Source organism: Trachypithecus francoisi, unplaced genomic scaffold (assembly GCF_009764315.1).
Source record: "Trachypithecus francoisi isolate TF-2019V2 unplaced genomic scaffold, Tfra_2.0 Lachesis_group17, whole genome shotgun sequence".
Lineage (NCBI taxonomy): Eukaryota > Metazoa > Chordata > Mammalia > Primates > Cercopithecidae > Trachypithecus > Trachypithecus francoisi.
The window spans coordinates 53,480,224-53,495,461 of NW_022681462.1; the positions used below are offsets into that span (position 1 = coordinate 53,480,224).

The 15,238-nt window shown below is 37.7% G+C and overlaps 1 protein-coding gene across 1 annotated transcript in view; it reads left to right on the forward strand.

Annotated features, from left to right (window-relative positions):
- PSME4 (proteasome activator subunit 4) overlaps positions 1-15,238 on the forward strand; it is a 108,166-nt gene that overhangs the window by 79,976 nt on the left and 12,952 nt on the right. The window contains 7 exon segments of the mRNA XM_033175714.1: positions 51-176; positions 871-1,023; positions 3,244-3,348; positions 4,559-4,650; positions 5,346-5,477; positions 5,858-6,066; positions 7,877-7,962. Coding sequence (XP_033031605.1) covers positions 51-176; positions 871-1,023; positions 3,244-3,348; positions 4,559-4,650; positions 5,346-5,477; positions 5,858-6,066; positions 7,877-7,962 — 903 coding nt within the window.

Consider the following 15,238-nt stretch of genomic DNA (forward strand, 5'->3'; position numbering starts at 1 on the left):
ATTTAAGTGGATTTTAAACCCTGAATATTCTTTTTTTTTTAACTTTATAGGCAGAACAGATTGTATTTGATCATTTTTCTGATCCTAAATTTGTTGAACAGTTAATTACTTTTCTATCATTAGAAGACAGAAAAGGAAAAGACAAGTTTAATCCACGACGTTTTTGTCTCTTTAAGGTAACTATATTATTTACGTATCCTCTTTGTGATGCTTAGTAACTATTCAGTTTGTAGGTTCATAACTTACAAATATTTGATCAAGGCTAGCCATCTGCTTTCATCTAAAATGGCACTGGAATTTATACTGACCATGTACAGACTTTTGTTATTGTCATTATTCCCTAAACAAGACATTATAACAAGTATTTACATAGCATTAATATATAATACAATTGGTAAACATTGTATTATATCTTATAAGTACTCTTAAGATGATTTAAAATATACAGGAGGATGTAATACCATTTTATGTAAAGGACTGGAACATTTTGGTATTCTGGAGTGGGGATCTTGAAACCAGTTCCCCATGTACACCAAGGGATGACTGTATTTATCTTTAATGTTTGTTGTAATTGGCACTAGAAGGAAAAAAATACCCAAAATTATATGTGTTTTTTATGTTTAGTTGCTTTTTTTGAGGTGTGATACTTAGGAAGATTATTACTGTTTATTTCATTGGTTACATTTCAATGTGATATTTAAAATGACAATATTCTTACTATTTTAACTTACCGGAATTGTTAAAGCAGTTCTAAAGGGGAGTGCGCTTGGAGTTTTTAAGCACATTAGTAATGTACAGAATAATTACAAGCATAATTATAATTGAGATGATAGCCATTTGAGTACTGAAGAGCTGTCTTTGTTTTTATAGGGTATATTCAGGAATTTTGATGATGCCTTCCTGCCAGTTCTGAAGCCGCATTTAGAACGTTTGGTTGCAGATTCACATGAAAGCACCCAGCGATGTGTTGCAGAAATTATAGCTGGTTTAATCAGAGGTTCTAAACATTGGACATTTGAAAAGGTGATGTATTAATATTTCTACAGAACATTTCCAGTTAAAGCTATGTTACTCATTTTGGTGGCAATTTCCAATACATTAGATACTGATAATTAAAATATGAAATGTTCAGTGATAGGAAATAATGCTGATATTTAGACATTGCTTTTGATTACAGATTACAGCCTAATGGTCTCTAAGAACATTTACTGTCTTTAAATTTTTGAAATATTTACCCACATTGGTGGAAAACGTTCAAAAGAAAAGGAAGAAGAATTCCAGTTTCTTGAAAAAGAGGAAGATCCTGGAACACTGGTCCTACATTAATGCACTGTGTCACTCTGCTGATGGTGCATGTGCACTTCTCCCTTCATTAAGCCATTCCAGCTTCTCATTAAGTCCTTTCTCTTAGCCTCCTTACCATTTATATTACTTGCCTAGTCTTCTAAACAGTTGGAGTTTGACTCTCCCTTTTAGAGTATCCCTCTTTTTAATTATACGATGTAGTTTTCATACACCTGCCTTTAAGGTTAGTTTGTTAGCAAAATGCACCAGACTAAAAATAACCTGGTCAAATGTCAGGACTACCTGAACATAAGGTAGATCACTATGTTGTCGAAGAGAAGACACAAATAGGGTTTTTTGGTCAACTTTTAGGAGGACTGCAAACACTTTTGCTTACAAGAAACAATTTCATTTTAAAATGTCACATGTGGTCTTGTCTTCTGTTACGTTACTAAAGCCACTCTTGAGTTACCTGTTTTGTAAAACATAAAACTCCTAGCTCTTGAACTCTGCCTACCTTGGCCTCCCAAAGTGCTGGGATTACAGGTGTGAGCTACTGTGCCTGGCCTTCATTCATTCTTTTTTTTAAAACAAATTTCAGATTTTTTTTTTTTAGAAACTTAAAAAATTGATAACAGTAGCTGTTCATGTTTATGGGGTACATGTGATATTTTGATACAAGCACACAGTGTGTAATGATGAAATCAAGGTATGTCCTTTTTAACTAAGGTACAGTCCATGGACCTGCAGCAGAGGTCGCACTTGGGAGCATTTTAGGAAAGTAAGATCTCAGGCCCACTTGAGATGAATCAGTCTGCATTTTAAGACCTCAAGTGATTTGTATGCTCATTAACCTATGAGAAAATCTATGTGCGTAAATGCAGTCTCTGTACAACTGTACGTGTTTTTAAGGACTGTTTATCCAAGACTTGGAATTTGAAGATTATATCTCAGACTACTTACTAAATTAAATTAAAATGTCATTCATTGCCTCTACTTTAAGATTTAATCAAATGATCTTGAGAAACGTGGAAAATTGGATTGAGGTTTTGTTTCAGCCTAGTGTACTATTATACAAGATTTTTAAGAACACTTATCAGTCATATGAGAGATTTGTTTTGTTTTGTTTTTTGAGATGGAGTCTCGCTCTGTTGCTTAGGCTGGAGTGCGGTGGGATGATCTTGGCTCACTGCAACCTCTGCCTCCCAGGTTCAAGTGATTCTCCTGCCTCAGCCTTCCGAGTAGTTGGGATTACAGACATGTGCCACCACGCTCAGCTAATTTTTGTATTTTTAGTAGAGACGTGGTTTTGCCCTGTGGCCAGGCTGGTCTTAAACTCCTGATCTCAAGTGATCCCTCTGCCTTGGCCTCCCAGAGTTCTGGGATTACAGGTATGACCCACTGCACTCAGCCAAGAGATTTTTTTTTAAAGAGCCATACAAAGTATTTACTCTTTTCTGAATATTTTTTGGGAAACATTTCACCTATATCTGGATATGTATGATGATAATGTAGTAAGGTACTTTCCTGGATTAATTGGGTGCTCTAAAAAATAATTGGGGCCAGGCATGCTAGCTCATGCCTATAATTCCAGCACTTTGGGAGGTCAGGGTGACAGGATTGCTTGAGGCTAGGAGTTCAAGACCAGCTGGGGCAACATAGCAAGATCCTGTTTTTACAAAAAGTAAAAAAACATTGCCGGGCATAGTGGCACATACCTATAGTCCATGCTCCTTGGAAGGCTGAAGTGAGTGGATCACTTGAGCTCACAAACTTAAGGCTGCATCGAGGTATGATCGTGCCACTGCACTCCAGCCTGGGCAATAGCGTGAGACCATGTCTCAAAAATAATTTGAATGATGTATTTATATATGTATACATTTCCAGGTAAAGAAAGATATTTGGAGAAAAATGTTCGGAGTGTCATTAACTCTTACCCATATATTTTGTTTTGAGTAGGTGGAGAAGCTGTGGGAGCTTCTGTGCCCTCTGCTTAGAACAGCACTGTCCAACATTACCGTAGAAACTTATAATGACTGGGGAGCTTGTATAGCAACATCTTGTGTAAGTTACCCTACATCTTTCTTTGTCTAACTCGTGTATTCAAACTGTTTGATACTGTCTCTGTTTTCTATTTCCATGGGATTAGAGACTATTATTCTAAGTGAAGTAACTCACTTCTTGAATCTTGAAAATTTGTTCATACTTTTGTCATCTTACATAATTGCAGATGGCTCTATTCAACCTTTCAAATAAGTCTTGAGAGGTGACTCAAGTGATTATTTTATCTTCTCTGCTGTAGTAATGCATTTTAAAATTAAGTGACAATCATGTATTTGGAAATGTCACTTACGTATAGTAAAAGCCACATAATACAAAGTTAAGGTATTATTTTTTATACCAGATATATCCATAGCTTGTGTACTTTAAGACAATCCATTTAGCTAACAACAGTTTTCTCACTGTTAACTTGAACTATGATCGTCACATTTGAATCTGAGTCATCTGTCAGTTTTAGTTTGATTTTCTTCTTCTATACAGTCAGCCCTCCATATCCATAAGTTCCACATCTGTCATTTCGGCCAACCTGAGGAGATGGAGAATATTTTGGAAGAGTGGGGGATGGTTGTGTCTATAGTGAACCTGTTCAGATTTTTTTTTCTTGTCATTATTCCCTAAACAATACAGTATAACCACTATTTACATAGCATTTACATTGTATTAGGTATTACAAATACTCTAGAGAAGATTTAAAGTGTACAGGAGGATGTGCATAAGTTATATGTAAATTCTACACCATTTTCATAAGAGACTTGAGCATCTGTGGATTTTGGTATCCTAAGGGAGTTCTGGAACCAATCCACCACAGATACCAAGGGGTGACTGCACTTATATATGTTTTTAGTATTTCTAAAATAATTGAATATGGCTGGGTACACTGGCCCTCACCTTTAATCACAGAACTTTGGGAAGCTGAGGCAGGAAGATTGCTTGGAGCCAGGAGTTGGAGACCAGCCTGGGCCACGTAGGGAGACTCTGTCTCTACAAAAAATAAAAAATCAGCAAAGCACAGTGGCACGTGCCTGTGGTCCCAGCTACTTTAGAGGCCAAGGCAGGTGGATTACTTGAGCCTGGGAGGTAATCACACTACTTCACTCCAGCCTGGGCAAGAGTTAGACCTAGCCTCAAAAATAAAATTAAATAAAATAACAATATGATTTACTTATAGAATTGTAGGTCCCCTGTTAACTGTTACATCATATTTTAAACACAGGAAAGCAGAGATCCCCGGAAACTTCATTGGCTTTTTGAACTGCTGTTGGAATCACCATTGAGTGGTGAAGGAGGATCCTTTGTAGATGCATGGTAAATTTTTTAAAAAACCTATGAGGTGTTTATAGAATGGTCTATACTTGTGAAGTCTAGATGAAGTAATTACTTTCTTCTGGAAGGTGTTGTGATCTGGTTCCATACAACATGTGATACTTAATAAGAGTTATTTATTAGTTGGATAAGTAAGTGAGATGTAGGCAACCTGAGCAATTTAAACACAAATTAGAGTCAGCATTCTTTGCTGTCAGATCTTTTATTGGAATTGTGTTTTGTGCTTTTGTGTCTTCATCACATCTTATTTTTCACTTTTTCCTGTTAAAAAGATACAAAGAGAGAGTAATCATTTTAAGGAAAAACTGCCTTGGTTGGGGCATATGGTGCTGTAGAAAGTTAGACAATAGAAATATGGATGATTTCATTCAAAAGAAGTAGTACTTAATTAATGAGAAAACTTGAATTCTGATGTTTAAATATTACTCGGTGAGTATTCTGAAGTCAGTATTTCTTTCAGTTGTCTAGTAGCGGAGATGAAATGCAAATACAGAGAAAATGATGGAGGAAAAATAAAATCTTCATAAAGAGGCTATTTTGAATTGTGGATATTGTAGTATTTATTAGGTGAGAAAATGAAAAAGTTTTAAGTGAAATACAGATATTGTCTGTCCATACTGTCAATATGTAAAGGCAGAAAGGGTATCCAATATAACACTACGATGCTTTAATTTTAGTCGACTTTATGTACTACAAGGTGGCCTTGCCCAGCAAGAATGGAGAGTGCCTGAACTATTGCACAGACTACTGAAGTACTTGGAGCCTAAACTCACCCAGGTTTACAAAAATGTCAGAGAAAGAATAGGAAGGTAGGTACTGTTTTCTCTGTGGTATACCTCTCGAGTGCTTTGTTTTTTAAACTGTAATAGCTAATAATACATGCTGGTTATGTTGTCAGTGGGTTTCATGGTGTCTTTCTCAGATTGTTTGCTAATGTGTCTTGGGAACCAAGATGAAACACTGAATGTAAACTAGGACAGCAGCGTCCTCCGAAGCCAAAGATGAGCAGTCACAACACTTAAGTTTCAATACCTCTTAATTATAAGGCTTCTTTTACACACAGGCATAATCGAAGACCCACTCCAGGAATTGTCTGGGGACAGTTTACTTTGATTGGGTCATAACTTTTGAACCTCATTTTTATTGGTAATGTGGTACCTCTTCCTATATGAAGTATTTTATTTTGCAGCGTGCTGACCTACATATTCATGATTGATGTTTCTTTGCCAAATACTGCACCAACCACATCGCCTCATGTCCCTGAGTTTACTGCTCGAATTCTGGAGAAATTGAAACCTCTCATGGATGTGGATGAAGAAATTCAGAACCATGTTATGGAAGAAAATGGAATTGGTGAAGAAGATGAACGAACTCAGGGCATTAAACTCTTGAAAACCAGTGAGTGGATAAAATTAGTAGAAACTCATTTGAAAACATTTACTTGATTATCCTGTGAAGTTTTTTCCCACCTCTTTTTTTATTGTGGTAAAATAGACATAATGAAAAATTTACTGTTTTAACCATTTTTAAGTGTGCAGTTCAGTGGCATTAGTTACATTCACACCCTTGTGCAACCATCACGACCATTTATCTCTGGAATTCTCTTCACCATACGAAACTGAAGCTCTGTACCCTTTAACAACAGCTCCTCATTTTCCCTCCCCACATCCTTTGTAACCACTGTCTACTTTCCATCTCTGAATTTGCCCACTCTAGGTAGGTCATATAAGTTGAATCATAAGTCTTTTTTATGTCTGGCTTATTTCATGTTACATAGTATTTTCAAGTTGAATGAATGAATTTCTGATTCATGTTGTGTCATTCATCTGTTTGCTGGATATTTGGGTTGTTTCTACCTTTGGCTATTGTGACTAATGCTGCTCTGAACATTGATGTTTGTATAAGTACCTGTTTGAGTGCTTGCTTGCAGTTCTTCAGGGTATATACCTAGAAGTGGAATTGTGAGACCACGTAGTATTCCTGTGCTGAAGTTTTTGAAGAGCTGCCAGACTCTTCTCCACAGCAGCTGCACCATTTTACATTCCAGTCAGCAAATGCACAAGGGTTCCGTGTTCTCACCACTTGTTTTCTGTTCGCTTGCTTTTTTAAAGTATAGCCATCTTAGTGGGTATGAAGAAGTATCTTGTGGTATACTTTTTTAAAGTACAGCCATCTTAGTGGGGACGAAGAGGTATTTTGGTTTGCATTTCCCTAATGATTACTGATATTTCAAGAATCTTTATAAGCCATTTGTATTTCTTGTTTGGAGAAATATTTACTCATGTCATTCATTACCCACCCCTCTGCTACCTTTCACTCTGTCGTCCAGGCTGCTCACTGCAGCCTCAACCTCCAGGACTCAAGAGATCCTCCCACCTCAGCCTCCTGAGTAGCTGGGACTACAGGTGTGCACCACCACCACCACACTCAGCTAATTTTTAAATATTTTCTAGAGACGAGAGTCTCCGTATGTTGCTCAGACTGGTCTTGAACTCCTGAGCTCAAGGGATCCTCTTGCCTTGGCCTCCAGAAGTGCTGGAATTACAGGCATGAGCCACTTTACCCAGCCCATTTCTGAATTAGATTGTTTTGTTGTTTTTGAGTTTTAGTTCTTTATTCTAATATCAATGCCTTATCAGATACACAATTTAGAAATATTTTCTCCTGTGGGTTGTCTTTCTACTCTCTGGATAGCATCTTTTTATGCATAAAAGTTTTAAATTTTATTTTGGGTGCTGTTATACTGCTTCTCAATAAGTGTCTTATTTATTTATTTATTTATTTATTTATTGAGACGGAGTCTCGCTCTGCCGCCCAGGCTGGAGTGCTGTGGCCGGATCTCAGCTCACTGCAAGCTCCGCCTCCCGGGTTCATGCCATTCTCCTGCCTCAGCCTCCTGAGTAGCTGGGACTACAGGCGCCCGCCACCTCGCCCGGCTAATTTTTTTGTATTTTTTAGTAGAGACGGGGTTTCACCGTGTTAGCCAGGATGGTCTCGATCTCCTGACCTCGCGATCCGCCCATCTCGGCCTCCCAAAGTGCTGGGATTATAGGCTTGAGCCACCGCGCCCGGCCAAGTGTCTAATTTATGAAGTAACATTGAAGAGCTGTTGGAGTGGCTATCTGACACTAACATTACAGTATTGTTCTACTTTGTGGTCTGTAAATGAATAGCAAAGACTTACTCTGCATCTTTGTTTTCAAAATAGTATTGAAATGGCTGATGGCAAGTGCAGGAAGATCCTTTTCTACAGCAGTCACAGAACAACTTCAGCTTCTACCTTTGTTTTTTAAGGTAAGGTTTTGCTGAAATTAAGAATGCATATCCTTTCTTCAGATAGTGTATGAATTTTGATTGGAACTCTAAAAAGTAAAATGGTCACAGAAAAATCATTAGGTGATAGTGGTTTAATATTTGTTGAAATTGTGTTTTTAGTATTAGGTGATAGCAGGATTTTGACAGCTACATGAAATTTTAACAGCATATTGTTTTACCTGATAGCTAATTTCTCAGTAATAATAGATTAGAGGGACTATTAATAGTTAAAAGAAAAGCTACAAAGAAATTTTTTAATATAGCCATTTCCGACTTCTTTACTAATATAATCTACAAACGACAGTGTTCAGTATATTTTGTTTATTTTACAATGTTAAAGGGCCCTATAACTGTTTTTAACAAATATCTGCAGGAAATCATTTGCCTCTGGTATCATATAATGACATTTTGTTAATGAAAGGCATGGTTTGAGGAGGTTTTATCTAATCATCTACTCAGGGGATGCAGTTAGTAGAACTAAGGTCACAGGTTGACTCATTAGTTTCCAAAATCATAGTTTGCAATAATGATATGGTTGACTGTGGTTAGGAAAACAGTGTTAATTATACATTTGAAAGGCTTGGCATAAACATCACCACTTTTTGACATTATTCATCAGTACAGTTATTATTATCTAAGGAGGAGAGCCCTTACTATTGTTGATAAACAAATGGCATGCTAAACTTTTGATTTGCTATAGTATACTTTGTCTTTAGGAAATTTCAAACAGATAACTGTACCAGTAACTTTCAAAGATTGAACTACTAAAATATTTTAAGAATGCTATGCAGAGGATGATACCCAGGAATATCCCTGGGATCTTTTGGGGTATAAAAGCAGACAGTAGCTGCTAGTGTATAAGTCCTTCTTACCTATAGGTCTTTGGTGTCCGTAGGATTTGTTTACCTAGTACTTAAATGTTTTTCCTCTGTCACATACCAAGCAGATAGAGAACATTCATAAATTCATAATGTGCAATGATTGTTAGGATAGCTGGGGTTCTTATCGCTTTTCTTTCATTCAGAACAAATATAGGCAAGTATGTAAGAGTGCAGTTGGTAGAAGAATGATTTGAATTCACTTGAAGTTTATGAAAAACTTAGGTCATTAGAAAGCTGTATGATAGAGGCCGGGTGCAGTGGCTCACACCTGTAATCCCAGCACTTTGGGAGGCCGAGGTGGGTGGATCACAAGGTCAAGAGATCGAGACCATCTTGGCCAACATAGTGAAACCCCGTCTCTACTAGAAATACAAAAATTAGCTGGGCATGGCGGCACACGCCTGTAGTCCCAGCTACTTGGGAGGCTGAGGCAGGAGACTCGCTTGAACCCGGGAGGTGGAGGTTATAGTGTATAGTGAGCTGAGATTGCGCCACTGCACTCCAGCCTGGCAACAGAGCGAGACTCCATCTCAAAAAAAAACAAAGAAAGCAAGCTGTGCAATATAAGTTACCATTGACAAGCCTAACATTTCACCTGGATATACTAATATTGAGGTTGAGAATCTCCTAGGCCATCATGATGAATGGGGCCAGAGGTACAAAGGCATCACATCATAGTTATTTTGCACATAAATCAGATGTGTAGAGGGCGAGGATAAAGAGAGGCGTTTAAAAGAAACCTGTTTACTAAACCATGAGAGGAGCACAGAAGGAGTTGACGAGGAGGTCAGAAATTCCCTTTCCAACATATTTCAGATGTTTAGAAGACTTGTAAGTCAAGATGCTTTTATAAGTGAAGATAATGGGTACACATTCAGAGTTCAGTGGAGCAGTGCAGCCTGGTGGTACAAACTTGAATGTCATCAACATAGATGGTATTTAAAACCATGAAATTGAATGAGATCATCAAGGGAATGGGTGTAGATGGAAAAAAAAAAGTATAAGAATTGAGCCAACATTCACAGGTTAGAGGTGATGAGAACACAACAAATAGAGGTGATTCAGTTAGCATATGCCTCATAACTTACTTATATGAACTAAATTAGAACCATTTAAAGGACTAGATTATTATCAACTATCCAAAGTTTAAAACCCAAATTACCTGATTGTGGGTGGTCAACAACATGCATTTCAGAGGAGAGACCAACGGATGGCAGCTTATCACCTGGGCCCCCCGCCCCACCCGCCCCTTTTTTTTTGTTTTTTGAGACAGTCTCCCTGCAGTGGTGCAGTCATGGCTCACTGCAGCCTCAATCTCCTGGGCTCAAGCAATCCTCCTGCCTCAGCCTCTCGAGTAGCTGGGACTACAGGTGTACACCACCATGCCTGGCTAATTTTCTCAAAAATTTTTATACAGGTGGGGTCTAATGTTGTCCAGGTTGGTCTCCAGTGGTCCTCCCACAATAGCCTCCCAAAGTGCTGGGATTACAGGTATGAGCCACTGTGCTCGGTCTCCCATTCCTAGTTTAATAAAAATGAGTTTCATTACTTTGAAGTTTGTGGAAAATTTCAGTAACAGTGTAAGTTTAATTTCTCTCCTTTTAGAAAGAAATAAATGCCTATTGAGAGAAAACTTAGAAAGTTGGAGGGAAATATTCATAAACTACCATTACCATTAACCTTTCTCATATGTATCTTTTTTTCTTAAAATTATTGTGAGTTTATAAATGCAGCACATACTCATAAAAAATCTGTAAGATAGACTGACAAGACTAATTGTGTATGATAACAGTCACTGTTCATAGTTTTATTTATATTATTTCTATTTATATATATTTCTATTTTGATTTATATTTCCTCAAATGTTATTTTCCTACATAGTTGTTTTTCAGTAGAGTCATGCCAGTAGCTCTACAGCTTCCCTTTTATGAATGTAATCAATATATGTACCTTTCCACATCAGTAAGTAGATATCTGTATTATTCCTTAGGTGACTTATAGAATTTAATATCCAGTGTGCTCTCTAGTAGTAGATTTTTGGTTTTATCACAGTTGTTCCCTAGGTAGACAACAAGAGGCAGTGAGTGGAGTCATTAATAGCATGAAGTTTTGAGCCAGGCTGCCTGGATCAAATTCATCTCCATGGCCCATGAACTCATTATGTAATCATGGGCATCTAATTCAACCCCTCCGAACTGTATCCCTCTCATCAGTAAAATGGGGGTAATAACACCACGCATCCTGAGGCTGTTACAAGGATTAAGTGAGTTAATACGTGTCCCTCATTATCCAAATTGAGGAGTGGGTGACTGAGTCTGATAACAAGGAATTATGTACATTTTCCATTTCCTGAGTTGCCATTAGCAAATAGCAAGAGTTTAGATTAAAAGATATTGCATCCTAAATTGAGAGAATAAGGGGTGCTTACATATGCTAAGTGCTTAAAGCAGCATCAGGCACATGGTAAACACTGTAGACATGTTCCTCCTCATTAATGATACAGTGAACATCTTATATATATCTTTTGCACTTTGCACGTATTTTTTATAGGATAAATCACGAGAAGTGAAAATGCTGGATCTACTTCAGCTAACACATTGTTGTAAGAAACATATGGTACATTGGCTGTTCTGTTAAAAATCTTATTTATCCTATCCCATAAAAAGCAGTTTTATATCCATAAAAAACCTTGAAATATATATTTATTAAATTTATATTTATATATATCTATATATAAACTTGCCTATTCTGGTCTAAGAGTCTTCATATTCTTAAGATTAAAGGAAGAGGTTTTCCAACCAATAATAGCTTACAAAGTCCTGGCTTTCGGGTAAATAGAGTCCTAGTTTAAAATCCTGCCTATAGGTTGGGCACAGTGGCTCACACCTGTAATCCCAGCACTTTGGAAGGCCAAGGCGGGCAGATCACTTGAGATCAGGAGTTTGAGACCAGCATGAACAACATGGTGAAACCCCATCTCTACTAAAAATACAAAAATTAGCCGGGCGTGGTGGCAGACACCTGTAGTCCCAGCTACGCAGGAGGCTGATGCAGGAGAATCACTTGAACCCTGGAGGCGGAGGCTGCAGTGAACCAGATCTGGCCACTGTACTCTAGCCTGGGTGACAGTTTAAAAAAAAAAAAAAAAATTCTGCCTGTGACAGGTGCTTTGTTTGTGACCTTGCACAAGCTTCTGAACTTCTCTCCTATATAAAGAGTGTGAGTTTAATATCAGTATCCCTTATAGAATTGTTAGAAGGATGAAATGACATACCTGGAAAGCAGAAAGCACAGTCGTAAAGTACATACTTATATTATTATTTTACTGATCTTTAACTGAATTTTAATTTGGAACAATTAAGGGCTCAAATGGTGGTGGTCAGGAGGGAGGAGAGGTATTTTATCCTAAGTTTCAAACTTCAAAATGCTCCTCAAAATCCACCACTATAGTTTTGCATATGTGAAACTTAGAGAAGAATGTACAGATATTGTGGTACATTGGATACAGTCACCTCACATTGATGGTATTTCTTTAGAAAAACTTTTTTTCAATAATCAGGAGAAAAATATAAGGTCATTCCTTTGCTAACTAAATGAACCGCATTTTCTACTGGTTAACATAGTTTAGTATATAATCTATCTGGTGAAATTTATCTATTGGATTTTAGGATTTTACTGTTTTTAGTAGAACATTTTCACCCATGCTGTACTTGAGAGTATTGTGTCTTAACTTCATTAGAAAAACACATTTTTTCCATAATGGTAGGAGGAGAGACTGCTGATTCAACAGACGAGTGAGTCGTCTTAAATTCTGGTGGTAATAGACCTTGCCAGCAAATGAATATCTTCTTTTTTATACCACAGTTAACTACCCAAACTGTAAATCACCTCATATTTACTGTGAGTGTGAATAAAATGAGCAGCAAAACAACTCCACCTGTAATGCCTAGAGATGTGAACTGTTGAGTATTTCCCATTTGTACCCTGACTTTGTTGGTGTATGTCTTTTTATACCTTTGACTGTGAATGTGTCTCTGCTATACCCTACAAATGTGTTTGTGAAGTTGTTTTATGAATAACAATTACTTAATTCTGCAAAGTGATTTTGGTTTTTAACTCAGTATATCATGTCCATCTTTTCATATCATTACACAAAATTGCCTCTTTTTATGACTAAATTGTACCATCATTTAAAAATTTAACCAGTTTTCTGTTGATGGAACCTCTGGCTGTTCTTAAGTATCTTGCACATGTGAGCATATTTGTAGGATACTTCCTAGGTGTAAAATTGCTGGGCAAAAGAGATGTATCTGCATTTTTTTTTTTTTTTTTTTAAAGAGATGATAACTCACTATGTTGTCCAGGATGGCCTCAAACTCCTGCGCTCAAGTGATCCTCCCACCTCAGTGTCTTGTGTAGCTGGAACTAGGCTGCTCTCAAACTCCTGGCTTCAAGTGATCCTTGTACCTTGGTCTCCAAAGTGCTGGGATTACCGGCAGGAGCCACTCTGCCCTGCCCACGTTCACTACTTTTAAGCTTTTGCACACCTCTTTGTCTCTAAAGAAATACCCTGGCCGGGCGCGGTGACTCACGCCCATAATCCCAGCACTTTGGGAGGCCGAGGCGGGCGGATCACGAGGTTAGGAGACCGAGACCGTCTTGGCAAACACGGTGAAACCCCGTCTCTACTAAAAATACAAAAAAAATTAGCCGGGCGTGGTGGCGGGCACCTGTAGTCCCAGCTGCTCGGGAGGCTGAGGCAGGAGAATGGCGTGAACCCGGGAGGCGGAGCTTGCAGTGAGCCGAGATTGCGCCACTGCACTCTAACCTGGGTGACAGAGCGAGACCCCCGTCTCAAAAAAAAAAAAAAGAAATACCCTATACTGCTCATTTTTTATTTTCCAACTTAAGTTACTTTTCTATGGATGTCCTGCCATTTTGGAGATGTGGTTAAATTACTTCAACCATATTCTTCCTCACCCACACCAAGGCAGGGTTTTGAATATCCTTGTCAAGTTTATACTTCTGTAATTTTTTTAAACCTTTATAAACACAGTTCCTACTGGGATTGAATTAAATTCATAAAGTAATTTTGGTCACATACCAGGGATTAAAAAATAATGTGTTCTGACATCGCACCAATTGATGTTCAATAATTAATGTTCAGTGTTATTTCCTTTTCCTTTTTTTGTCACCCAGGCTGGACTGCAGTGGCACAATCATAGCTCACTGCAGCCTCAATCTCCCGGGCTCAAGGGATATTCACTGTTACTCAGTTGGTTAGTGTTTCTGGGCACATTTTCTAAAGAGAGATAGCTCGTACTGACATTTACAGTTCAGATTTGGGATTACTAAGATTTTATTTAACCACTTGCATTTTTATATCTTTTACCTCTCATGTGAAAACTCTTGGTTCCTGTTGACAGTTAATCTTTATACATGCCACAAAGCATATATTACGCTGTTTTTAAAAGTCACTGCTCTAAGTATGTCTCTGTCAGCCAGATAAACAGTGAGATTCGCTTATTTCATTTTGCTTTTGCTTTTTTTCTGAAGAGATTTTTAAGGGATTACTTTATAACAATAGGAATGGTTCATACGATAGGATATCTAAGCTACAAGGATGTACTACAGTTTATTTAACCAGACACTCTCCATATCCAATAGATATTTGAATTACTTCCAGTGTTGTGCTTTTGAAATAGTGCTACAATGTACATCTTTGTGTAGTCATTTCCTATGTTTGCCAGTGTATCTTTGAGATAGGCGGGTAGACACACATTGCCAGTAGAAAGTAAATGAATATGTGCTTTTGCTAGACGCTGCTCCACACCCTTCTTTATTGGTTATTTCCTCAGAGACTCACTTTTACAGTATGATATTAAACATCCCGATTTTTCCCAGTAGGACAGGTGAAAACATATAACTCAGTATGGTTTTAATTTGCAAAAAGTAATAAGTTTTATTCTAAAATACCAAGGATTATATTTAACTGAGGTAAAATACTTAAAACTCAGCATTATGAAATATCTTTGAATACCCATAACAAAAAAGAACTGAATCATGCCTTCATTATGACAAAGACTCTCCTTGACCAAACTTAAGTCAGCTCCTCTGAGTAAGCCCTCCTTCTGACTAGATCTCATCCTTGGGCTCCGTCTTTGGCCTCTCTGCTTTGGTCCAGTTTTAGCAAGACTGTCTCTAATTTAGTTTAGAAAGAATCCCCCACCCTTGGTATCTGATCAACCTATTCTGCCTTTTGCAGGAATCCTGTTAAGTTGGTTTAGGAGGAATCCCCCTACCCCTGATGTCTCTGAATAAAGTTTTCCTTTCGATTTTAACAAATGTCAGAATAATTTTTTTTAACAACAGTT